We start from the raw sequence: 27,365 nt of genomic DNA on the forward strand, positions 1-27,365 counted from the left end.
GTGAAGGAAGGGGGCCTAGCAGTACCAGATATTAAACTATACTATAAAGCAGCAGTCATCAAAACAATATGGTACTGGCTAAGAGATAGAAGGGAGGATCAGTGGAATAGACTTGGGGTTAATGACATCAGCAAGACAATGTATGATAAACCCAAAGAGCACAACTTTTGGGACATGAATCCACTATTGGACAACAACTGCTGGGAAATCTGGAAAACAATATGCGAGAGATTAGGTCTAGCTCAACATCTCACACCCTACACCAAGATAAATTCAGAATGGGTGAATGGCCTGAATATAAAGAAGGAAACTATAAATAAATTAAGTGAACACAAAATAGTATAACTGTCAAATCTCTGGGAAAGGAAAGATTTTAAAACCAAGCAAGAGTTAGAGAAAATTACAAAATGCAAATTAAATGGTTTTGATTATATTAAGATAAAAAGCTTTTGTACAAACAAAAAGAATGTAATCAAAATCAGAAGGGAAACAACAAATTGGGAAAAAATCTTTATAACAAAAAACTTTGACAGGGGTCTAATTACTCAAATATACAAGGAGTTAAATCAATTGTATAAAAAATCAAGCCATTCCCCAATTGAAAAATGGGCAAGAGACATGAATAGGCAATTCTCAGTTAAAGAAATCAAAAGTATCAATAAGCACATGAGAAAGTGTTCTAAATCTCTAATAATTGGAGAAATGCAAATCAAAACAACTCTGAGGTATCACCTCACACCTAGCAGATTGGCTAAAAATGATAGCAGGGTAGAGTAATGAATGCTGGTGGGGATGTGGCAAAATTGGGACATTAATGCATTGCTGGTGGTGTTGTGAACTGATCCACCCATTGTGGCTGGCAATTTGTAACTATGCTCAAAGGGCTATAAAAGAATGCCTGCCCTTTGATCCAGCCATACCATTGTTGGGTTTGTACCCCAAAGAGATCATAGATAAACAGACTTGTACAAAAATATTTATAGCTGCACTTTTTGTAGTGGCAAAGAACCTTCAATTGGGGAATGGCTGAACAAACTGTGGTATATGCTGGTGATTGAATACTATTGTGCTAAAAGGAATAATAAACTGGAGGTGTTCCAGGTGAACTGGAAAGACCTCCAGGAACTGATGCAGAGCGAAAGGAGCAGAGCCAGAAGAACATTGTACACAGAGACTGATATACTGTGGTAAAATCGAATGTAATGGACTTCTGTACCAGCAACAATGCAATGACACAAGACAGCTCTGAGGGATTTATGGTAAAGAACGCTACCCACATTCAGAGGAAGATCTGCAGGAGAGGAAACATAGAAGGTAAACAATTGCTTGAATGCAAGGGCTGAGGCAGACATGATTGGGGATGTAGACTGGAAACTACCACACCAATGCAACTAACAACAATATGGAAATAGGCCCTGAACAAGGACACATGTTACAAGCAGTGGAAATGTGCGTTGGCCATGGGTGGGGGGAGAGCGGGGGGGTGAAGGGGAAAGTAGGAGTATGAAGCATATAAACAGGTTAAAAATGAATATTAATAAATGTTTAAATTTTTAAAAACTGTTTTCATACGGAATTGGAAAAAATATTACTGGGGGAAAAAAGGGCACATGTTTCTTATTGAACAAATACCTTCCCCTTCCCTAATAAATCAGACAAGCAGCTTTTCCTTATCATTCAAAACTATAGCTACAGGGGTTGAAGTGACTTAAATTGCTTCTTAGAGACAAAAGATGATTCTAAGCAAAAGAGAAGAGCTATGGGGGTCAAATCCAAAGCCTTAAATGTTAGGGCTGACATTGTTAAACCAACATTCAGTTCTTTGACAAAATACACAAATAAAGTCAAGACTAAACAACCAGAGAAATATCAATTTCTCATGAGTTGCCCAAGCCAATATAATAAAAATGACAATCCTACTTAATTTAATCTACTTATTCAGTACCATGTCAATCAAAATGCCCCAAAAAATGTGAAGGAAGCTGTCTTACAGAATACCAGATCTCAAACTGTATTACAAAGTAGTAATTATCAAAACAATCTGTTTCTAGCTAAGAAATAGTGATGGATCAGTCAAATAGATTAACTACTGTGTACATATATTCTGCTCCCCCTTCACCCTCCAGCCCATTCAACCTCCCAGTGTGGCTGGATGTCATGTGAATGCTCCAAACAGAGGTCACAGGTGAAGAGCCTTAGGAATATGACCCAGATCTAAAGGTTACAGGTCTGGATTAAGAGAGAGGATAAGAATGTGGTGTAGGGGAATCAGTGCACATTTATTCCCTTGGGAGGCAAACAGCCACATGGAGAAACACGTGGTCAAAATTAGATTAGATTAACCTTCAATCTATATATATCTGCTTTCTCTATTTCAAGTGATTATTGATAAACTCTATGGAAACTATGAACCAGGAGTTATTAATTTATTTTTAACACTACATAACACATAGTAGCAGATGGTCATAGTAATTTGATATTTGATACACTCCAAAATCCAAGCTTTAGGGACGAGAAATCATTAGTTGGCAAAACCTTCTGGGAAAACTAGAAAAAGGTATGACACAGAATAGTTTTAGAGCAGCACCTCACACCATATACCAAGAAGAGGTCTAATTGGGTAAGATTTTGACATAAAGTGAATAATTTCCATAAAGAAAGAATTTATGACCAAATGAGAGAAAGCATTACAGGATGTAAAATAAATAATTTTGATTATATTAAATTTAAAAAGGTTTTACACAACAAAACCAATGCCACCAAGATTAGAAGAAAAGCAGAAAGCTAGGGGAAAAGTTTTATAGCAAGTATAATTGATAAACACCTGATTTCTCAATTATATAGAAAACTGAAAAAAATTATATAGAAAACAAATTTATATTGAATATGTCATTCCCTCAATGAAGAATGGTCAAAGGATATGAACAAGAAGTTTTCAGATGAAGAAATCAAAGATATCTTTAGTTACTTGGGAAAAAAATGTTCTAAATCACTCTTGACTAGAGAAATATAAATTAAAATAACTTTGAATTACCACATTACACTTATTACTTGGGCTAATATAACAAAAGGAAAATGATAAATGCTGGAAGGGGGTGTGGAAAAATTTGGACACTAATTCACTGCTAGTAAAGATGTGAACTGATCCAATCATTCTGTAGAGCAATTAGGAACTATGCCCAGAGGGCTTTAAAATTGTGCATAGCCTGGGATCCAGCAATACCAATACTAGGTCTGTATCACAAAGAGGGATAAAAAAGGGGGGGGGGGGCGGGGAAAGACATATATGTACAAAAATATTTATAGCAGCTCTTTTTGTGGTAGTAAAGAATTAGAAATTGAAGGTATGTCCATCAACTGGGGAATGGCTGAACAAGTGATGGTATATGATTTATTGGAAATCTATTATGCTATAAGAAGTGGTGAAAAGGATGATTTCAGAAAGATCTACATGATCTGATGCAAAATGAAGTGAAGAGAACCAGAAGAATATTGTACACAGTAATAGCAACATTGCTTGATGGACAATCATGTATAATTTGGTTATTCTTAGCAATACAATGATCTAAGACAATCCCAAGGACTCATAATGAAAAAATGGCATCTGCTTCCAGAGAAAGTAGTGATGGAGTCTGAAAATAGACCAAAAACATATTTCACTTTCTTCACTTGAAGTGAGAATTAGCTTCAATATTAAACATTTATTTGCATGTGGCATAATACAATATGGAAGCAGGACAAGATATTAAATATTTTAATACAGAAATACAAGAAAAATCAGAATGGCATTAAGAAGTAAAAAGCTGGTCTCAAGAGTCAAGAAAACTTTGGCTAAAGTTCTGCTTCTGCTCCTTACTTGCTACTGGTATGATCGATCCTGGGCAAGTAACTTTACCTCTCAGGGACCCAGAAAACTCTCTAAGATTATGAGTTACAGAATAGTTGCCCATTTGCATGGGTGGAGGGATTGCCATGTTCCCACTATCAATGAATCACAGGCCTTAACAAAAATATCAATAAAAAATCAAATATTATTTGGAAAAGAGCAATTATATTAACCAAAAAATAAATAAAGAATGATGATTATAACTTTTCCAGCAAATTCAGAAAGGATTCAAGAAGAAACAAGATTTCAAGAGCTAAGAGATAAGAAAGCTTTAATGAACTTCACAGGAAAACATTCCATGCTCATGGTACAACTTGACAAAAAAGCTCAGTAGACAGGTAGTAAAGGGAATAAAGGGGCCACTGTGTAAAGTCTACCTAAAAAGAATTGCAGAAGGCTGATTCCAGAAAGGAGAAAGGAGAAAAAAATGGAAGGGTAAAAAAGAAACAAAATATGTGAACTGTCAAGGGTATTACTATTAATTTCCTAATCAAAAGGCTAAGGAACTTGGCCTTAAATTTTAATGTGATGGGAAGGCATAGTAAATGTTAGAGGAAGAAATATGGATCCAGTTAGGATGGACTGGGGATAGGGAATACATAACAGACAAATCTGCTCTAAAAAGAATATATGGCTTTAAGGTTAGAAGAGGCCTGACACATCACATAATCCAACTACTTCATTTTTACCAATGAGGAACCTAAGCCCTAGAGAAGAAAAAGGACATGCCTAAGGTCACACTGGTAGTAAAAGAAGTGAGATTTCAACCCAGATACCTCCATCTCCAAATCCAGTGTCATTTCCCTACACAACCCTGTTTTACAAAGTAGAGGAACAAGAGAAGATTTTCTAGACTGTGAAGAGATAAATGACAAATCCACTGGGTAGGTGAAAATTTAAACCCCATTAAACAACCAGCAAAGTATCAGCAAAAATCTTTTTAGTACAAAATATGGAGCAGGAAAATTTTCATCCTTCTTCCCTTAATAAACAAAGGGTGGTAGCAACTACCATTTGAAAGAAGTTTTTTTCCTTCCTCTCAACCTCCACAGCAGATTTTCCTGAAGCTGGAATATTTATGAAGATGTATAATGCAACAAATTAAATGACCATTTCCAAGTTTGGCTCCCAAATGTTCTACTCATGTTCTAAGCCCAATCAGTCATCACATTCTCTCTCACATCCATCACCTCTCCACTCACTGTCACAACTCTAATCCAATTGCTCATCATCTCTCACCTAGACTACTTTAATAATTTCATAATTAATTTGATTACAAAATTATAGTTTTAGAGCTAGAACAGGCTTTAGGAGATCACTTATTTGGTCTAATCCCTTCATCTGATAGATGAGGTAACTAAGGCTTAAAAGAAGATGTTAATTAAATGGCTTACCCTAAAACAGTCTATGTCCACTCTAAACACTCTTACAGCTGTCAGAATTATAATACTAAAGCTTAGGAGCATTATGTATTATGTGTATAGTCAGGTGATAGAATGGATAGTATTGGACCACCGGGAGTCAGAAAACCTGAGTTCAAACTAGCCTCATAAACTTACTAATTGTATGACCCTGAGCAAGTCCTATCTGCCATAGATGTCTTAGCTGCAAATTAGGGATGATAATAGAATCTACCTCACAGGTTTGTAGTGAGGATAAAATGAGATATGTATAAAGTCTTTTCTAAATTAAACCCATAAAGTTAGGTATTATTATTATTAGCTATTAAAGCAAAGACATAAGTATAACAGTTTCCTGCCCAAAAATTTCCAGTAGTTCAGTCCTGCCTTTGGTGTATAAGCCCAATTCTTCAACTTGCCATTTAATGTCTTCCATGATTTGGTTTTTGACCTTTCTAGTCTTATTTCAGAGAACTTCCTTCTCTGTAATGCTGCTAAAATGTATCACTTACTGTACATGTATCTTTTCTTTCCTCTCCCCACTCTGTGCATTTGTGTACGCTATTCCTTGTCCTTGGAACATACTTCCATCTGGTGTTCAGTTATTAAAATCTTTCTCTGCTACCAAGACATAGTGCAGGTCTCATCTCCTCAAAGGAATGTTTTCTAATTCTCCCTAGAGAAAGTGACAGTGATCTTCCATATAAGATTTTCCTACCACAAGATAGTTCTCTATCACATTCTACTAGCTATCATTCTTATTTGTTTAGATAATATATTCTTCCTTTTGGATTGTAAATTCACTAAGGGCAAGGCTCTTGTTCTTTTTTTCATTGTTGTATCCCCAATGTCAATCACATAGCAATTGATGAATATTTTTAAAATATATTAAAGAGGTTTATGCATAGTAGAAGTCATATGAAAGAATAATTCATAAAAGTAGTCAAAATATAAATTATTGATTAAGAGTTACAGTTTTAAGAATGACAATAAAACAAGAGAGTTTAATCAACTTTTTGTGGCAACAACTAAGAAGTTCAATTTCAAAGTCAAGAACAAAAAAGTGAAAAAACATCTACAAATGTCCTCAGGGATCCTGGCAAATTATAAATCATATTGAAGTCATCAACAGTCTTCAAGTTTAAAATTATCAAGAATGATTCTCCCATTGGAGGGAATTTAAAAATATTTTAGAAAGTCCAAGGAGTGGCCCTTATCCTTTATCATCCCATTCCAATGGGAAATCACAAAGTGCTCTAGAAGCAAATAAAGCTAGTTTATGTGATGTGAACAAATCTATTTTAGTAATAAAAATAAAGAAGTTGATATACATAAGAGTTAAAGTAAAGTTGGTTTTAGAATTAATTGATTCTCAGGAAGAAAAAACTCTTCTATCGGGTTCAAATGAAAAAACTGATAACAACCTGTTGGATTTCATTTGGAAAATGAAGCATTCATGAACAATATACCATGTTCTAGGAACTGAAGGAAATATAAAAGTGTAGACCTCAGACAATCTATAACCACTGAATCATGATGGCTAGAATAGTACAAAGAAAACTAGGTTTAGAATCAACTGCCTGAATTTGTATTTCAGCTCTAAAGACATGTAAACATAACTTCTCTGAAATTCAATTTCCTCATTTTAAAATGAAGGTGACAAATACTGCCCTAAATTTCTCAAAAGGTTGTTTGTAAGAGTGCCAAATATAATATTTATTAAAAAATGTTATAGTCCCTTACATTCACAAATGTATGTTCCAGTTCATTAGACAGGACAGATAAGATGAAAAAATATCAATAGTATAAGATAGTACGTAAATACCACAAGGGTGGTGCTGATAAACACAACTACCAGTCAGACAATGAGGAGGAAGGGAATTTCAATGATCTAGATAAAAAATCATATTAAATAATTATAGCACAATTTTAGGGTTAAAAATATAAGAAGCTGAAAGTGATGGTTATTAATAACATTGAATATTTACAATGAGCTATTTGTCTAAGTTACTCTAAGATTTACATTTTACAGTCTAATATAGTATATGTTACCTACTTCTGTGTGTGCTGTACTTGGCAAGAAATATAAATAGAAAGAAGTCAATTTTATCAGATCTTTCTCTTGAAGAGAGGGAGGTCCATGTCTCAAACTACAAAGGAGATAAAGAGAAAAGCAAAATCATTGCTCCTATTGTCATAGAGATCTCCTTCTAATGGAGGAGATAAAATATCAACAACTACCTACAAACAATGTACAGTGCAAATGAGAGGCAATCTCAGAGGGTAAGCAACAGACAAGTAGAGGGAAAGTGGGTGCAGAAACTGGAAAGGCTTATTGAAGGCTGAATTTTGGCTGAGATTAAGCAAGCCAGAGAAGTCAGGAAGTAGAAAGTCATGGGGGGAAAAGGATAAGAATTAATTTGTGTTTTATGTTTTTGATTTGGAGAGTACCAGAGAGAAGAACTAAAAATAGTTATCTGCCATACTTATTCTACACTTTCATTTGTTCATGTTCTCAATGTCCAGAATGCCCTCCTCACAATTATTTCTTTCCATCACAATTCTCTCAAGTTCCACTTCTCCATAAAGATTGCCCTTGATGCCACAGGTGGTAACAACTTCTTCTTTAAACCTCATATAGCTTTTACCTCTCTTATGCACTTATGTATTTTTTGTATTATAATTATTTGTGCATAATAGATTATACTACCCACATGAGAGTCTTATCTACATTTTTATATTTCCTTCAGTTCCTAGAACATGGTAATATTGTTCATGAATGCTTCTTCAGTTGAAATAAACTCTCTTAATACCTGATATAGTTATTGACAACTTAAGTAACTAAAATTTAATTGTTTTTTTAAAACCTCAGGCTAGTTCTAGCTTCATAGCAAGATAATTTTTCCAGCAAACAAAAATAGAGACCCTATGCACGATATGACCTTTTGAGGCTGATATTCTTTTATATATTTCTAAAGAAAAATTAGAATACTAGTTTAAAGCATGTAGAAAAAAAACACCCTCATAGTGAATGTCTTTGATTATTTCAGAATATTTTACTCCAAGTCATTATACAATTCCATATACTAATAACTAGTTGGGTGGCCAATCCATTGAATTAGTACATCAGAATATATATTGGGGTCAGGCACTGCAGATGGTCAATGAACTGGGACTAGAAATGAATAGTAGGAAAAAAGCAGGCTGAATTGCATTTGGGAAATTGCACAATTCTTTTAACTATCCCAAGCTGCTCTGCAGAAGGAAAATAAAGAGCCATCTTTTCAAGACAAATGTTTATCCATTAATGCTACAATGTTATAAATCTTGGAACACCACAATCTTGTAAGACTGAAAATTGCAGAAGAACTGAAGGGCAAAGAGAAGATGCATTGTAGGTACCAATACATTGCAATAATGGCCTACCCTCAAAAAATGTCTTAAGAGATGTCAGAAAGCAAATATACAATGGAAAACCACAGTTAACCAGTCATGTAGCAAGAACAAGGGAAAACAGATGGACTCCATTGGTTCCACAAAATGTAAAAAAAAAGACTTTGAGAAAGGCCTTCAGAACACTAGATGCATTCCCAAAGGAGAATCTAAAAAAGAACAAATAGAAACTATACACAAGGATGAGTTGCAATTGCACAAAAAAAGATTTTATTAATATGCTTAATTTGGCTATAAAGTAGATCTGTACATTTGAAACACTCTCTCACACTCTCTCGATGGTTTATCACAGAACAAACATTATTTATGCATAAACTACCAAACATTTGAACAACTTGGAAAAAAAAAAGCACAACACAGACTCCAAGGAGGTTTATCATCTCTGAAGTTATTTTAAGTCATAAGAACGAGAACTTAGATGTCATAGGATCAAAAGAGTTAGAGATGAATAGAGTTAAAAGTTCTTGTATTGACCAAACAAATTATTTTACAGGTAATAATGTACTATTTATTAAGAAGCAACTAAATGCACAAAGTCCTGTTCTTATTGAAAATCAAGAGAGAACAAATAGCATGTTTATAAAAAGATACTAAAGGAAAAGATGAGAAAAGATAAAAGAATCAGTAATATATTCAGTCTTATTTTCCTAGTTAATAGAGATAGATAGAGAAAAAAGTGTGAGGCTTGATGTCAGAAGAACCTGTGTTTAAATATGGCAGGAGATACTTCCTAGCAGTATACAACCCTGGGTAAGACATTTAACCTTGATTGCCTAACCCTTACCCATTTTTATGTCTTAAAATGGATACTGAGCCAGAAGATAGAGGTTTAAAAAACGGAAATGGAATTTTATTCTCATTTACCTTAATTGATAGAATATATTACTATTTCTCAAGTAGTCATCATGTACAAAATACACTCTATCAAAGTAATGCACTCTTCAACTTAAAACCACAAACTTTCTAAAATTAACAATAACAATTTTTTGAAAATAAGCAATTTTGTTATCAGTAAAAGATAAAATACACTCTATCAAAGTAATGTATTCTTTGGGGACACCTGGGTGGCACAGTGGATTGAGAGCCAGGCCTAGAGATGGGAGATCATAGGTTTAAATCTGACCTCAGACACTTTAGCTGTGTGTCCCTGGGCAAGTCACTTAACCCTCATTGCCAAGCTTTTACCACTCTTCTGCCTTGGTACCAATACACAGTATTGATTCTAAGACAGAAGGTAATTTATAAAATAAAATAAAATAAAATAAAATAAAATAAAGTAATGCACTCTTCAACTTAAAACCACAAACTCTCTAAAATTAATAGTAACAAACTTTTGAAAAGAAGCAGTTTTTTTATCAGTAAAAGATAAATAGCTGAATAAAGAGATTGCAGAAAGACTTTTGGGGAGAACTTAGCATTTGGTAAAAAAGGCTCTTTTTGGGGATGATGGGGAGAGCTATTTGGTGCATTTTTGTCACTGAACCCAAAAAATTTGAAAGGCATACCACCTATGCTTTCTTCAATCATGTTAATGAGAACTAGTGAGCCTTGAATAGTATTGGCAACACAGAAAAGTGTCCCCTACACTTGATAAGCAGCATGATGACTAATAAGCAAGGATAGGTGATAGCTAAATTGGACTTTGAGAAAAATACACAATCCCAGTTTGGACAATCTTGGTCTCTGAAGAAGATACAAAAAAAAAAATCTGAGATGTGTTTGAGTTATACTAAAACCCCACATTTTAAGGGGTTTACTAATATATTAATTTTAAGATATGGTGGTATATCTCAGTGCTATCCTTATAAATTTCCTAACAGATAAATATGGTCTAAATTATCATTCCATGACTATCCCAGAAAAAAGGCTCACCAAATTTAAGAAGGCAGTGTTCTCAAGGTACAATATGAAGAGGAGGTTAGTAATGGGCAGGATAGATACATTTTTTAAATGCTTAACTGAAAAAACTCAAAATAAACTTTTTTTTTAAAAGGAGGCACTTATAATCTCCATGGGAAAAAATTCAGTGGATATCATAGTTGTATCACATATTATCCCTAGATTCTTAACTTTGACAACATCTCTCACCAATTTGCTGAAGTATGCCTGGGTTTTCCAGTAGACATCAGAAGCAGAGGGTACATAATATGAAACTGCTATTTGAATATATGTAAATTCACAGAAAGTTAGTTGCTGGAAGTGAAGCCAAAATGATGAAGTACAAGGAAGCAATAGAGTTGAGCTCTTGTCCAAAACCTCCCTAAAAATATCTCTAAAATGTACCAGGTAAAATCTTGTTGGAAAAAAATCTCAAGAAAAAAACAAAACCACAAGTCTTTTGTTCAGTCTAAGCTGGCATAGGGAGATGTTAAAGGAATTTTCTTAATCTCTCCCTCTGTCTCTTTAAGAAGTAGGAACAGACAGATTTCTAAGTAAGAGCAGCAGAGCTGAGAAGAGAATTGACAGGCTTCTGTGAGGGAGAGCTGAAGATTCAGTGACCTAGGAGATGAGATATATAAGAAAGGTTCAGTTGGCAATTGAAGACACTTTTTCCTCAGTACCTGGAGAGAACAGGTCGATCTCGGTCTCTCTGAGTCAAGAGCCACTACAGTTTTTACTACTGACAGTTGGGATAAAGAAACAGATTTAAGGAGTTCATGGGTGGTGGCTGTTTATTTATTAGCATAGGTAGTTGGTGAATAAATGTCTAGGTAGGCAGTGTAGGTAGTTAGGCCTGGTTTGCCAGGCAGAAGAAACTGTCCTCAAAGACATTTAGAGTAGGGTTTTTTTAGAAATTTTAGTTAGGATTAAGAGTTTAGGAATAGTTATAAGTTGATAGGGTAATAATCTCTCTTTCCTCCTTTCTATTTTCTATCTGTACTTCTCAAATTAAACTGTTTTATCAAATTGCTGTCCTTACTTTTGTCAAAATCCTACCAAATTAATCCTTTACAGAGAGAAAGAAAAGTGGTCTGCATACAGAGTCCCTGTCTGGTATAGCAAAAGAAAAAGAAGTTCAGAATCCAAAAAGCAGCAGCAGCATCATAGTTCAAGTCCCAAGCTCAGAGCAAGGCTTAACTTCCAGCATCTAACCCAGCTTGAAGAGGAATAAACAAGCAAGTCACTCAGATCAAAGAGAGGCCTACAATTCTGTCACTGAATCAACAGAGCTATCCAATTGTATGATAGAGCAGAGTATATAGCAGAACTCTGCTTGCACATACCAAAACCCAGGAACATGCAAAATTCAGACAAGGGAGTTAAGTAAATTGTGCCCTCAATCAGACTGTTTTGGGAGATTAAAATCTTGCACACCTCCAGTCTGTCCTTGAGATCTTGGAATGACTCAATATCCAAAGAAAGCAGCAACAGGACCAGCCAAGACCTTCTCTCCAGAAATGTGGTAGAGCTTAATCCTAACATCAAGCCCAAAGTCAGAAAACCAGCTGAAAAAACAGTCAAACAAGCAACAACAAAAACAACCAAAAAAAAAAACTCCATCATAAAGTACTATTATGGTAGCAGGGATGCTCAGGATAAATATACAGAAGAAAATGTTTCCAAAACACCTGCAAGAAATGCCCCCCTAAAAAAAATAGCTTGGATACAAACTCAACTAGAATTCCTGAAAGAGATAAAGAGTTTTTAAAAGTTTTTACAAATGAAATGAAAGCTCCTGAGGAAAAAAAATGGAAAAGAAAATAAGAGCCATGCAAGAAATCAGCTGGAAAGTGAATGAACAAGTTGGCAGAAGAATTACAAAACCTTATCCAAGCAAAAGAATTACTAAAAATTCAAATAAACCAACTAGAAGTTATTGGAATGTCATAAGGCAACAAGAAATATTAAAACAAAGTTAAAAGGGTGGGGGGGGGGAATGGAAAAAAATGTAACCTATCTTATAGCAAAAACTACAGCCCTGGAAAAAAGATCAAAGAGAAAAAAAAGAAGAAGAATTAGACTATTCAAATGCCTGTCCAAAAAAAAAAAAAGTCTAGACATCCTATTTCAAGAAATTTTCAGTGTCTAGATCTCATGGAAACAGAATCCACAAGATGCTTCCTGAAAGAAATATAAAAGTAAAAACTTCCAAGAACATTATAGTCAAAACTCAAAGCTTCCATATCAAAGAAAAAATACTGTAAACAAAAAGAATTCAAGTACTAGTGTAATGCAAGGTGGCTAACAGAAACTTTTGCTTCTGTAATTTCTAATGGTCACAAAAAGTCAGTTAAACATCTTAGAATCTTAGAAAGTCAGAACTTAAAGCTATAGAGGTGAAGTTCCAATTGACGGGGTTTTGGCCTTTTGGCTTTCGCTGTGGCTGGAGGCTTTGATTTGGCTTAACCTGTTGGCTTTGGCCTAACTGCTTCAGCCTTGGCCTGTGCTTATTTTGTTTTGGGGAAATTTGGACCTATCTCATTTCTCTGGACCTCTCCCTGATCTCCCATCTCCATCCCTCCCCTTCCCTGAATTTCCTTTGGGTTCTGGGCGGAAGGGAGGGCTTGGTGTTTAGACATTGTGGGTTTAGTTTCTATAGGCAAGTAGAGTATCCTCAAATAAGTTACCCCTAGTTTTAATGATTTGATAAAGACTTTACTTAAAAGGCAGTCAAATCTTCCTGACTGGGAGAGCCAGACTCTCTCTGTCTAAACCTCTCCGCGACCCATCCCCCACCATCACCCTCTCCCTAGCAGCAGTTAGAAAACCCTGAACCCCCCTCCCTTCTGACAGAGCCTGGTATTAATAAATCCCCTTGTTACCTATTCAAACCCTTTGGTGAATCATTGTGTCGAAAATTAAGACGAAGGCTCAAGGGGAAGGAATCATTTTTCTTTTATTTCTTGAAAGAACTGGGGCATCCATCTTGACAGGAAGTACCTCCCAGAGACTTCCTTCAGCCATCAATTTGACTGGCAGGGAGGGGCCCTCTCTACTCCTCCCTCAAGAGACTGGAGAAGCTAAGGAGAGAAACCCTCCAGGCAAAATCTAAATATTTCTTACTGGCCCAAATTTCCTCTGGGTATTCTCTGTCTCAAGCCTCTGAGAATAAACCTGTTTGAGCTGCCCTCTCCTATATACCCCATTTCCTTTATCTCCTATATACCTCCTCATACCTTCTTTCCTCCTCCAATCACCTTATAAACACCCTATAACCCCATTGTCCTTCCTCACACCCAAATTCCATTTATTTGACCACTCAGATTACCTTATTTACTTTTTTTTTATAACACTAGGAAACTACAGTATCACACACAATTTAGCAGCCACCACTCTAAATCATCAGAGAACATGGAATACAATATTCCAGAAAACAAAGGATATGGACTTACAGTTAAAAATAACTTATCCAGCAAAACGATACAATACTAGAGGAGGAACAAAAAAATGATCTTTAATGAGAGGATTTTGAAACATTTCTGATTAAAAGACTAGACCTGCAGGGAAACTTGGAAGTTCAAAAACAGGAGTGAAGAGATATATAAAAAGGTAAATGTAAATGAACGATAAAGAACTAAACAAGGATAAACTGCTTACATTTAAAATATAGGGAGATGATACATGTGTGTCCTCTGAAGCCTATCATCATCGGAGTTCATAGAGAGACAAGACTAGAAGTATTTTTGTAATGTCTTGATGATCTTAAAAAAAGAAAGATAAGGGAAAAGGAATACACTGGAGTCAGGTTGAGAAGGAAAAAGGTTATGGAAAATTACCTTATATAAACAGGGTATACCCAAGTAGACATCAAATCAAATCAGGAGAAGGTGGGGCAAAGGGGACAGCTGACATTTGAACTTAACTCTCATCTGAACTATTCTAAGGAACAAATTCTAAGGATATACAAAAATATTTATAGTTATTTTTGAGGTAAAAAAAAAAAGTGAAAATCTGAGGGAGTGCCCATAAATTAGAAAATGACTGAAAAAACAATTCTGTATAAATGTAATGGAATAATATTGGGTTGAACTCTTACAAGCAAAGTGACCAACCAACTTCCCTGAGGATAAACAATGAAACATTCTACCCAGGTTGTGATGAGAGATGAAAGACTCATAATGCAGATTTTTTTGGCCCATGGTTAATGTGAAAATTTGTTTTGATTGAATTTACATATTTGTAATGAATTTGATTTTTCTCAAGTCCTCAACTGTGAGATGCGGGAAGTTAAGCAGGAGTGAGAGATGATGAATAAAAAAAAAAACAACAACTAGTTGCTGAGGTCAAAGCATCCAATATATAACTATGGAAATTGTCATACCAAATTCTTCCATGCCTCAGCTCTGTGAATTCTCCTCTTGTAAGTGAATCAATGTATAATATAACTATATAATCTGGTAAAAGGAGTTGCTTGCAGTCAAAACTATATATAGGCCATGGATGTATCATCTTGGGATACAAATAGTACCCATATCAATGCCTACATTTGCAAGAAAAACTTAGCATATGTAAGGATGGGATTTTATGCACAAAATCCCATCCTTACACATACCATTCAAAAGGTAAATTGATGCCAGGTCCACACCTTTTTTCAATAGATTCAATTTCATTATCACTTGAATTCTTAAATATTGGTATAAGCATCTTGTAATCAAATAATTGGTTGGCATTATGGTCAGCAGTAGTTCTATTTATGTACAAATATATGTATGTATGTAGAATCCCAAGTGAAAGAACCCAAGGTCATCTCTCTGATAACATTCAGGCACTTTAGATAAATAATTCCTTAGAAAGATTCATGTCCATATTAAACACTCACTATTCTATATACATGTGCAGTTTTAATTACTTCTCAATTTTATTTTTATTTATTTATGCCTTTAAAAAAACAAGTTATTTAGAATGTAAAATCTTTGAGTGGAGACTTTCATTCTTTGTATTTGTATCCTCAGCACTTAATTCATTTAGAGCTGCTGTAGGACAAGAAACTGTGACCTTACTCTTGATTGGCTCATTCTCCCAGTCCTTGACCCCCAGAACTTTCTCCAATACAACAGGCCCAATATAATGCCTCAGGTAAGACCTGAACACTACCTAGCTTCTATAGCAGGGGTCAGCAACCTTTTTGGCTGTGAGAGCCATAAATGCCACATTTTTTAAAATGTAATTTCATGAGAGCTGTACAGTGCTCACAATGCACTCTCCTGTAACAGCACCTGAAAAAAAATTGACTTTATGGCTCCTGCAGAAAGAACCATATCTGGCCCTCAAAAGAGCCAGACATGGCTCGAGAGCCATCCGTTGCTGACCCCTGTTCTATAGGGTCCCATGGCCTTCTCCAGCACTGCGGATACCAAGCATCTACAGTCTCCTGACCCTGCTATCAGACTGCCCAGGCAATACTTCATCCTCCTATTTGCTATGAGACAAGACTTCAGGTCTCAACATCAATCAGAAGACTAGATGTCAAAAGAGGACTTTGAAGAGCCCCCTGACTACTTCAACAGATCTTTCTTCAGTCACTGTTACTCTGACTAGATTCTTCAGTGTTTAGCATATAGCTATCTCCTTATATTCTCCACATCCCAGCAATTCTGAACCCCACTCCCCATCCCAGTTGTATGATCCCTTACTCTCATCAACCTCAAACCTATTTTCTCCATGGGCCACTCCAGATCTGCTTGCACTTTCCACTGCCCTCTATTATTCTGAATACTCCTTTTCTTCTTTAACCTTCTTCTTTCTCACTACTTCTATCTTCTGAAACTCAATAAGATCTGACCCCCTCTGGATAAGTTTCCCTTGCCACTCTTTTCAGGATTAGCTATATTATCTCTACTACCTTCAAGTCACAGACTGTGTGGTTGGGAAAACAATACTTCTTGGCTATGCCTTGCCACTTCCAAACATTCCCTCCATTATTAACACTCAGCAACATCTCTTTCTTTCAGATTCACAGCATCCAAATGTATTCCCCAATCCAAATCCTGGCAGCTATTAAGTCCCTTAGGACATTTTCCTTCCTTCCTCAATTAATTCAATTCCTGGTACATAATCTTTCTTTAAACCTCAATTCCTATACCCAGAAAGGAGATTTCAACACGCATACTGATGCCCCATCAAATAACCTAATTTTCCTATTCCTCAATCTATTCCTTTCCCACAGACTATGTATCTACAATATCTTAATCTTAATTACATAGATATTATCATAACCTTGATCTTGCCATCACCCAGCATTCTGTATCAATCTTTATGATCTCAGAAATTCCTTTTTTCTGACCCTAATCTTTTTTTTTTAATTAAGCCTCTCTATGCCTTACAAACCCTAACTGTCTCTGTTGTCACTGACTTTTATTTCTTTTTCTTTTCAATTCTTTTCCAGACTGTCATCTCTGTACCAGTTACATTAGCCTTCTATGCCCCCTCAAATTCAGTTCAAATCTACACCTATTCTCTATTCTCAAATCCTTTGCCCCCTAGTCCTACCCCCCTGGCCCTATTGACCATACTTCAATGCTAGATTACTCCTATTGACCACCACTTTAGACCTATTCATATGCTGCTGAGCAGAGCTGGAGAAAAATACAAAAACATACCACTGAGGTCTATTACAAATTTATGTTATCTAATCTCAGCTGGGCTCTCATTGCAGCATTTCTGCCCATGGCTAATCAATTAGCTAGCCCACTCTCCATACTGAGTTTCTCCAAACCTTGTCTGTCCTTAAGCCCTTCATATCCTCTTAGCTGAGAGCCTTGTTTCATAACTCAATGAAAAAAATGAGGCCATCCACAAAGAGGCCCCTCTTCTCTTTCTCATGTAACATTAATCAGGCATTTCCCCCTCTTTTACTTCCATCTTAGATAACTAGATGCCTCTTCTTTTTGACAATGCCAATCCCACCACAAGGTAAAGGAACACCTGATCATATTCTGCAGTCTTATTACAGTTCAGACTACACTTACAAATACACTTATGTGCATTCTTAAACATAAAAATGACCTCATATGAAATGACCATCCCAGATAATTATTGTCTCCCTACTGTTTTTTATTTTTTTGTTGTTTTTGTTTTTGAGAAAGCTATCTCTATACTTATTCTCTTCTAAACCCTTTGCAATCTGGCTTCCAAATACTCAAGTAAAACTTCTCTCTCCAGTTACCAATGATTTTTTTAATTGCCAAAATAATTGCCTTTTCTCGGTTTTTATCTCTCTTGACCTCTCTGCAGCATTTGACACTGCTGGTCACCTCCTCTTTGATACTTTCCTACCTTTCCATTATATTTCTCTTTTATATTTCTTTTCCCTCCTTCCTGACCATCCCTCAATATCCTTTGCTGGATCTCCATCCATGTTACTTCTACTAAATGTGGGTATCCCCCACATCTCTGCCCTGAGCCCTATTCTCTTTTCTTTCTATAGAGTCATTTGGTGATCTTCGTTAGCTCCTATGGGTTCAATTATGAGCTATGCATATATACAACCCTCAACTATCTCCAGAGCTCCATTTCCACATCAACTACCTTTTAAACATTTTGAACTGGATGTGCCATAAGCATCTCAGATTCAACAGGTTTAAAACAGAATCTTTATCTTCTGAAATTCTTTTTAACTTTTTGGGCACTACCATTTTCCCAGTCACTCAAGTTTGCAATTTCAATGTACTCTCACTGTCTTCCACCACAAGCCTACTCTTGTCATTTCTTTCTATCCTGGATCTTTTGTAAGTTTATTTTATTATTTTACTACCCTCCTCAGATAGGAAGATCCTGTCACACTGATCTTAAATTCTTAACACAGAACACTCTATCTTTCATCTGTGTCCCCATGCCTGAAATGCTCTTTCCTCCTCACCAGGGATTCCTAGCTCCCCTAGAAGCTCAAATCCCATTCTTAAAAAGAAACCTCTTCAGATTTTCCCATTTTCCCTTCCTGGTGGCTCTCCTATTATTCCTATCCTCTAAGATTACCTTCTTTTTATCTACTCCACATACATCTCGAATGTTAACTATTTACATAGTTTCCCCATTAGTGCGGAACCACTCTAAGGAAGGAACCCAGAATTATTTATTTTTGCCTTTCAGTGTATCGCGGAAGTCTTAATACACAGTGCCTAGCATACAGAGTATTTAATTGCTCTCCCCAATGATTTACGAACAACTGACCAGAGGAAAAGATTTGAGATCCCAACCATGAAGTCCAAATACTCCTCAAACACTTAAGGTCCCCGCCCCCACCCCACCCCCACCCCCACCCTCAAAAGAGGCCTCAGTATTCTGCAGCCTAAAGGAGAACGGAGAAGGACAGACGGACATCTGTGCAACCCCTGAGACGGGTGAGGGGGCTCTGCCTGGCCCGGGGTGAGATGAGACAGCTCTGGCATCCTAGGAGCCTGGGCAGGGAGAAATGCGGGGAGGACAGGAAGCCAGCACCAGGAGGAGTTGTGAGGGTGCTGCTAAGATAAATTGGGGCAGCCCCCGTGAAATATGACCCGACGAGGGTAAGCAAGGAGCATGTACTCTGGACAGGGGACAGGAGGCTTACAAACTCAGAAGGGGACACCCCCGCTTCCGGACCCTACCTCGTTCAGAGTCTCCACTTCCGGCTTCCTCCAAAAGGCCCGCTCCCAGGGCCGAATGAGTCGCAGCCAATCAGAGGAGTCGCTCTTCGATTGCGTCACTGCACAGGGTCAGATGAACAACCCCTTGTCGAAGTGATAGACCAACCGCGGCGCCACACCCTCACAGCGCGTGAAACCAGTCCTCTCTGTGGACCAATCATCAGGAAGCGTAAGGAACGAAGCGAGAAGTACGAGGCGGGACTAAACGCCTCTTCCGCCCGTTGCCCCGGAAGAGTGATGTGGCTGGGGGTAGCTGAGGTCTCACTATGGTAAGAGTCCGGGGTCGGGGCTTGGTTGATGCGGGCTGGTTGCGGGCTGTGGGTCGCTGTGGCCCCCAGGGTGAGAGGGAGACGGAGTTTGGGCAGGCTCCAGTGCACGGAGATCCGCTTAGGGAACGGCTGGCGGGGAGGCTGTGGGTACCAGCCCCACCACCCAGGAAGGATTCCTGGAGAGGGTGGGGAAAAGGGAGCCAAGTCCAAGATAAGGGGTAGGAGGGATAAGGATAAGTTCCCCCACACACACACCCGCACTCCACTCCATACTTAGCTAAAGGCTTCGGAAAACGAATGCCCAATACATGGTGCCTGGTGGTGCCCTGTGAAGGTTTTAAAAAATAGCTGCTAAGAAAGCGTCAATGCACAGGTGTGAGAGGACCGACTTTAACTTGGTTTCTGTCGAACTTTGGAACATTTGACATCCACAGATTCCTATTTGTTTTCTATTAAGACTGTTTAAGTAAAGGAGAGTTTTTCAGGTAGTCCTCAGCGCTTCACTGAAACAACTGTCATTATTATTAGCCCTGTCTGACTTCATACAACAATGGACCCCTAAACTTTCCATCACTAAAATGGCCTTATAAGAAGTGTGACCTTTATAAGAACTCAACCTGTAACCTTGCTTGCCTCTTTCCCCACCTCTCCCACAAACATCCACTAAGTAAAAGTGGAAGGCCAAGTAAAGTTAAGTAAAGATAAATCTTGAAATGATAAGGACATAAAAACTATTTGAATGATGAAAGAATCTAGTACTAAGTTTCTTACATATTTAAATTTGTTAATTATATTAAATATCAAAGGATTTTGATATTTGTCCCACTTCTGACTCCTACTGGATTTATGATCCACAGTACCCCCAAGGGAGCTCTTACTTTTATAAATCACAGAGCAGATACTGATCTCTATTGGTAAAAGTAGCTTCCTTATTTGGAGTTAATGCAGCTAATGAAATCAAATTTTTTTTTAAGCCAGCAAATTTACAAAAGAAGGTTTCAGTCATTTTAATCAGGAAAGTTGATCTGACTCCGCCCAGTACAATTCTTTGGGTGAAAACTTAATATTTTAAGCTTAGTCACTAAAGAGCAAGACCTGTTTTTTCTACCCAGATTCTATACTGCTAGATACATTTCCTTAGGTTAAGATAAGAATCTTATCAAGGTGAATAAACTTGGTCCTTTAACAAATATCAGGGTAGCTATAGGAAGTTTCTTAATGATTGTCATTTTTTAAAATTGTTTTTCTGAACTTGACATGCTATGGCCATGGCCACCAGCTATGAACCTTTGAATGTATAAAGAAGAGAAATAAGATTGTTTATTAAACTTTGAATTTCATTATGAACAGCTTCTTTGTTTTAAATTTGGCATATTCCAAAACTATTTCTGTTTTTCTCTCTGGACCTCTTCTTTGCATTTTCTTTAAATGCTTCTCTGGTGCTCTTGTATTTTTTTGTCATCGTTATTAATTACTCTTCTCAACCCATCCTTCTCAAAAAAAAAATCCCTGCATATAACAAGTTTGCATAATCATGTAAGAGAAATCCACACTTTGGCTATGCCTGATAACCCACTTCTAGTCTGTCCCTTCTGGTGAGAAACCTGCTTTATCAGCAACCTTCTGGAGCCCTGAGTGTATATTGATTGAATTGAACAGTTACTAAATCTGTTCTTTCCCTTTACAATGGTGCCATTATATAAATTATTCTGCTGGTCCTACTCGCTTTGCTCTGCATCAGTTCATAAAAGCATTCTCAAATTCCTCTGAATCCATCCCTTTCAACATTCTTCAGGCACAATAATGTTCCATTACATATAGCATAATTTGTTTGACCATTCCATAGTTTATAGGAACTTATTTTATTTCCTGTTTTTTGCTACATTGAAGGGTTGCTATGAATGTTTTTGAAAGTGGGGAGTATTGGAATCCCAATTTAGTGGTCTCAGTAATTTTAACCTGCTTTTTAAAAATTGTTAGACCAATTCTCATCTCTGCCAACAGTACATTAGTTTTCCTGTCTTTCCATAGCCCTTCCAACAATTGCCATTTCCCTTTTTGTAATCTTTGTCAATGTGATGTTTGTGAGGTGGCACTTAAGAATTATTTTAATTTGCTTTTCTTCTGTTATTTGGAGCATTTTTATCATATGGTTGTTAATAACTTGCTTTTATTGTTTTGAGAACTGCCTGTTTATATCCTTCGATCATATGTCAATTGGGAAATGGATTTGGTTCTTCTGTCTTGAAATTAATACTCAGTATCATTTCCAAGGCAGAAGAGCAGCAAGGCCTAGGCAGTTGGCGGTTAGGTGATTTGTACAGAATCACAAGCTAGGGAGTGTCTGAGGTCAAATTTGAACCCAAGACTTTTATATCTTTAGGCCTGGCTCTAACCAAAGAAATACCCAGCTTTCCCTCTATATATCTTGATAGTAAGCCTTTGTCAGAGAAACTCATTAAAAAGGGTTTTTTTTTCCCCAATTACCTCATTTTTGCTGTATTGATTTTGTATAAAAGCTTCTTAATTCTATATAATCAAAATAGTTCATTTCATTACCTATTGTCCTCTGTCTTTCATTTTGTCTAGGATTCTTCCCCTTTTCCAAAGTTTTGAATGGGGGATCTCCTTCCCTTTGCCTCTAATTGATGTGGCTTCTATTTCTAGGTCCTATATCTATTTGGAGCTTAATGCATTATGGAAAAACATGTTATTTACCTAATTTCTGCCAGAATGCTTTCTAATTTTCCTAGTGAGTCCTTATTTGTTGAAGTCTTTGTGTTTATTAAACATTCCCCTACTATATTTGCATTTGTCTTGGGTTCCCAATTGGTCCTACTGATCACTTTTTTTTTTTTTAAACCAATACCAAATAGTTTTTTTTTAAATTATTACTTTGTTGTGTATAGTTTGAAATGTGGCACCTCCGGGCTCCTTCCTACTCTTTTCATTATTTCCATTTAATTCTTGATCTTTTGTTCCCATTATTTCAGACCTTCTGTGCCTAGTATTTCATGCCTTTTCATCTGAGTTCATGCTGATTTTTCCTAGCCATACATTTCACTATCTTTTTATACTATCTCAGACTGGATGAAGGAAGTTACTGATGTTTCTTTTTGAATTTTTATATCATTATTCAGTCTGGTGCCTTATTTAGGTCATTGCTGGAATATATATGGGAGACCTGGGCTCTTCTGCAACCTTTCACACTGTTTTATCTGAAAGCCTTCTGATTTACTCATTTTCTTACAAATTTTTTCTTAACTGGAAAACAATTGCTCTTTAATTCCACATTTCATAATTAAGTAAAAATTATGTCTTTTGGTTCTTCTCATAATAAGTAAAGGACATAATTCTAGTTTCACTAGCTTAGTATTATAATCTAAAGGAATTATATAAATCGTGTTTAAGTTAATGTTGCTTAAACCAAATTAATAAGGCTCCTTCTCTGCTTGTCAACTTTCAAGATCCATGTGCCAATAGTCTTTGTGTCCAGTTAAAACATAATTGCTTTAGTGATTTTTTTTTTGCTGTTAGTTATAAAATATAATAGTAAGATACAGGTAGATAATAGAAACATCTGTAAAATTGTTAGTCTTTCTTTCTTATTTTTATTTTTCCATTGCCATGGGATGACTGAAATAGGTAGAAGTGCATTTGGGGAAGTTTGAATGAGGAGGATTCAAAATAGGCCCATTTTAGACATTTCTAAAAAATTAATCACTGTCTAGGAATTTTCTTGAGTTTGAATTTAGACACATTCCTGAGATAACCTAGAGACAATTAATGTTATGAGCTTAGGAAATAGTTCAAAAAAGTTTAATTCCAGAAATTGAGTCAAAAATGGGATACTATATCATGTGAAGTTGAATGAATTTCTCTTTTCAGTCACAGCTACAAAAATCTTCTGTGTCATAGCAGAGGATCCAACCATCTAACAAGACAAAAATATTTTGATGTAAGGGGAAAGAAATAATTTTGTGTATTTGGCAATTCTAATATAAATATAGCAATGGGCTTATGAAGTTAAAATCCTTTAGCTAAGACATAAGAAGCTACAACAACAATAAAAACTTCACTACAATTAATGAGAACTTATTGCTTTTGATCATTGTGATAAAAAGTCAAATTACTAAAAATAAAAGGTTGAGGAATTATCATTATGAACATTAGTAATGTTAGAATGTAAATTGCTTCGTGACGGGGAACTTTTTAAATTTTAATTTCAATTTCTCATTTGTCTAGCCTGGCATATAATAGGTACTTAATAGTTTAATACTTTTTGATTAATTAACTGACTGGACTGTGTTCCAATATAATATTCCCTCTGGGTGGATATCCCATCAACTAGGGAATGACTGAACAAGTTGTGGTTTATGATTGTTATGAATACTGATAATTACAAACAGGATGATTTCAGAGAAACCTGGAAAGGTTTATATGAACTGATAGAGTGAATTAAACAGAACCAGTATTGTGTATACAATAACAGCAATATTGTACGATAACAAACTATGAATGACAGCTATTCTCAGCAATACAGTGATCCAAGACAACTATTCTAAATGACTTGTGATGAAAAATACTAACCACCTTCAGAGAAAAAACAAAGGCATCTGGATGCAGATCAAAGCATACTATTTTTCGTTTTATTTTCTTCATGTTTTTGTTTTCTGTATTTGGATATGTGTCTTCCACAATGTGACAATTATGGAAATAAGTTTAACATAATAACATATGACCTGATAATTGCTTGCCGTCTCAGGGAAGGAAGAAAGAATGGAGGAAGGGAAAGAAAAAATGATTGTTAAAAATTGTTTTTGTGTGTACTTGGGGAAAAAATATTACTGAACTGGGAAAAATAAACAAAAGTTTCTTCAGGCCACACTTTGGGAAAAATATGGACCAAAACCATGATTCCCAATTTCAGTTGACACTATATAATCATTCGATTTCATTTATTTAAAAAATCCCATTTTCTTTATCAATTTATGTCCTAAAGAACAAACACAAATATAAAGAGGATCCCTGCTCAAGGGATAACTGACAATTATATAGCATATGGAGATTTACCAAGGCTTCTTCAGGTAAGGAAGTAACTAGTTATTTTCCTAATTTTACAGATGAGAAAGGTAGAGAGATTTTAAAGGTGAAAGGGATCTCAGAAGCTACCAACCCCCTATTTTTATTTTTCAGGTGAAGAATCTAAGGACCAGGGAAGAGTCATTTCAAACAGTTTAATGTCATATAATTATTAAATATCAGAAGTCAGATTCCCAACCACATCTCTCCTTTCTCTAAGATCAGTATTTTTTTATACTATACTGTATGTGTACATATTTTGATTTCTCAAATAATTTGGAAATATTTTAGGTTGTTAGAAAAGCAGAATTGAGATCACTTGACTAGACCATTCAACTAGATTTTTTTTTTTTAGAATTTGTAACCTAACCATCTTTTTACAGCATATCCTCATAGTCTCTTAACAAATTTCTTTCAGATTAAAAAAAGAATCCTGAATAATCTTTGTATTTGCAAAAACATCTTTTTCTAGTAAGCCCTATAAACGAGATATCTCTCCTCAGGAAATCTTTTTTCACCTTATCCTCACATATATTGAGTCTCAAGCTGTATAACAAGAAATAGCTATTGCAGGTCAGTGATGCCAGTAGTTCTGGAGAATTCATCAGTTGTACCTTTGGATAATCCAGATTTTGCTTCTCACTATTTTTCACATGCCAGCATTGAATGCAAATCTGAGGTTGGCAACATACCTAATGGTTCTATATATAGCTGCAATAAAGATTAGCCCTACAATTACTTTACTGTAGTTTACACCAAATGAACTACCATGACTTTGTAACACTTTGCAAAATAAAGAAAAATCAACCATTATATCCTCATGTTCTTATTATACTAAAACTAAGTTTAATAAAACTTGGATTTAGAAGGGAGATTAACAAGCACACCTTTCTTAATTATTGTTAGCTTTTTAAGTATAATGACTTTTATTCTCTCAGTACTTAGTATACAAAGTATTATACCTACAGCACATCAAACGTGACATAGTTTTACTAGAACCAGTACCTAAGTCATTTACTACTCGAGAATTATGTTTAATATGTCTGAAATGTAGTACATTAGAAATTAGGTTCTAATTTATATAAATTTAAATTTATGATCCTTTAATTTTGTCCTGTAACTTAGTTTAAGCCCTGGTAAATATGTAAAGAAGTTTCCCCTTTTTTTCTCCCCCTTAATATTATAATGAACATATATAATATTATATAACATATATAATATTATAATGAACCTTCTCTGCCTCTTTCCTCCCCTAATCTTTGAAAAAGAAACAAAAAGGCCCTTGTAACACATAGGTCTATTTAAGCACAACAGATTCCTGAGTTAGCTTGTCCAAAAACAGGCTGCATATCTACCCTCACTCTTGAATGAATGTTTTAATATTAAAATTTTAGATGCTATTCCAGAAAAAATAGTAGAAATCAGTAATTATATCAAACATAGTACTGAGCTATAAGGCCAGCCCCCTGAGTTTTGATAAGTTAAAGCATAGTAGTGGCATTTTTAAAGAGTACTAGTTTTTGTTCCAAATACTGGCCCTCTTACTTTTTTGTGGTTTGGGGGCAAAACATTTAACTTCATGGGGCCTCAGTTCCCTCATCTGCTAAACTGTCCTGAATGCACATTCCAAATCTAAATATATCCTTTGATTGGAGCTGACCAGAGTACTGTTTGTTGAAGGTACTCTAAGCAAAAGAGAAATGATGATTGATATGGAGAGCCAAACCAGCTGAGTAAGATAAAGGGAATTTATTCACTGCAAGAAATTTGTAATACTAAGCAGTCTAACTCCAGGCATATCTTTTCTTTTTAGATTCTAAAGCAATAATAATTGGCATAATATTTACCATGTTTAAAGCTAGTCATTCCTTTTCACCTTAAATGTTTATAGGCAAGTATAGCAGCTGTGTATGGTACATGGCACACATGTATAGACTTCATATCAGAGTCTTTATAACATTCCTACTTAGAGAAGAAAATAGGACCTTTACCAGAGGAGCATATTGTTTCTTTAAAAGCAAAAATCATACCCCCCACACTAACAAATCAAAATAAATCAAACCTACACACTCATTCAATATCAGTATTTTAAGCAGTAGCGGAAAAGCTTTTGAACATTGTTGATAAGTAGTATCTTGAACAAAAAATTCCTCATTTAGAGGGAAAGGAAAAAACTAGCAGTTAGTTTTGCATACTTTTCAAGTGTTGTCTTCTCATCCCATATAACAATCACAGCCCATTCATTTGATGGAGTATTCAACTATAAAGACAATACTTGAGTTTGATTTTTATTTAAGAAAGGCCCTATAATGTGTTAAAATCCTTGCTTAATAGTCTCTTTATAAGTACATCCCAACCAAATTTTTTTAGCTTTTTTATTTCTGGGGTGGGGGGGTGGGGAGGAATGAAGTTGGAGTCCACTGAGGAATATGTAGCTCTTCTGAAAGTATATTGTGATATGGTCCTAAGATCCTAGATCCACCTAAGGGAATTTATATTTCACTTACTTAAACCCTTTTGAAGGGTATATAAGATGTGATATATATAAAGTACTAGTGTAGAGAATTGAGTTATAAGATGTTAATGGTTATACTTTTTTTAATTTTTATATAAATTTTTCACCCTTTAAAAAAAATACATTTTCATGCCTATTTAGCAAAAGCTGACAGTTTTTTCCTGGAGGAAAAAAATTGATCCATTATTGACCATT

The 27,365-nt window shown here is 35.7% G+C and overlaps 2 protein-coding genes across 2 annotated transcripts in view; one reads left to right on the plus strand and one right to left on the minus strand.

Annotated features, from left to right (window-relative positions):
* XRCC4 (X-ray repair cross complementing 4) overlaps positions 1-19,307 on the minus strand; it is a 393,632-nt gene extending 374,325 nt beyond the window's left edge. Inside the window, exon 1 of the mRNA XM_044680616.1 lies at positions 19,266-19,307. The gene's annotated coding sequence lies outside the window, so the exon portion shown is untranslated. The remainder of the gene's footprint in view (positions 1-19,265) is intronic.
* A 223-nt stretch (positions 19,308-19,530) lies between these two features.
* Positions 19,531-27,365, plus strand: part of TMEM167A (transmembrane protein 167A) — a 41,726-nt gene continuing 33,891 nt past the window's right edge. Inside the window, exon 1 of the mRNA XM_044657670.1 lies at positions 19,531-19,573. Within this exon, the coding sequence (XP_044513605.1) occupies positions 19,571-19,573 (3 nt within the window). The 5' untranslated portion in view covers positions 19,531-19,570. The remainder of the gene's footprint in view (positions 19,574-27,365) is intronic.

The sequence above is a fragment of the Gracilinanus agilis genome, chromosome 1, assembly GCF_016433145.1.
Source record: "Gracilinanus agilis isolate LMUSP501 chromosome 1, AgileGrace, whole genome shotgun sequence".
Classification (NCBI taxonomy): Eukaryota; Metazoa; Chordata; class Mammalia; order Didelphimorphia; family Didelphidae; genus Gracilinanus; species Gracilinanus agilis.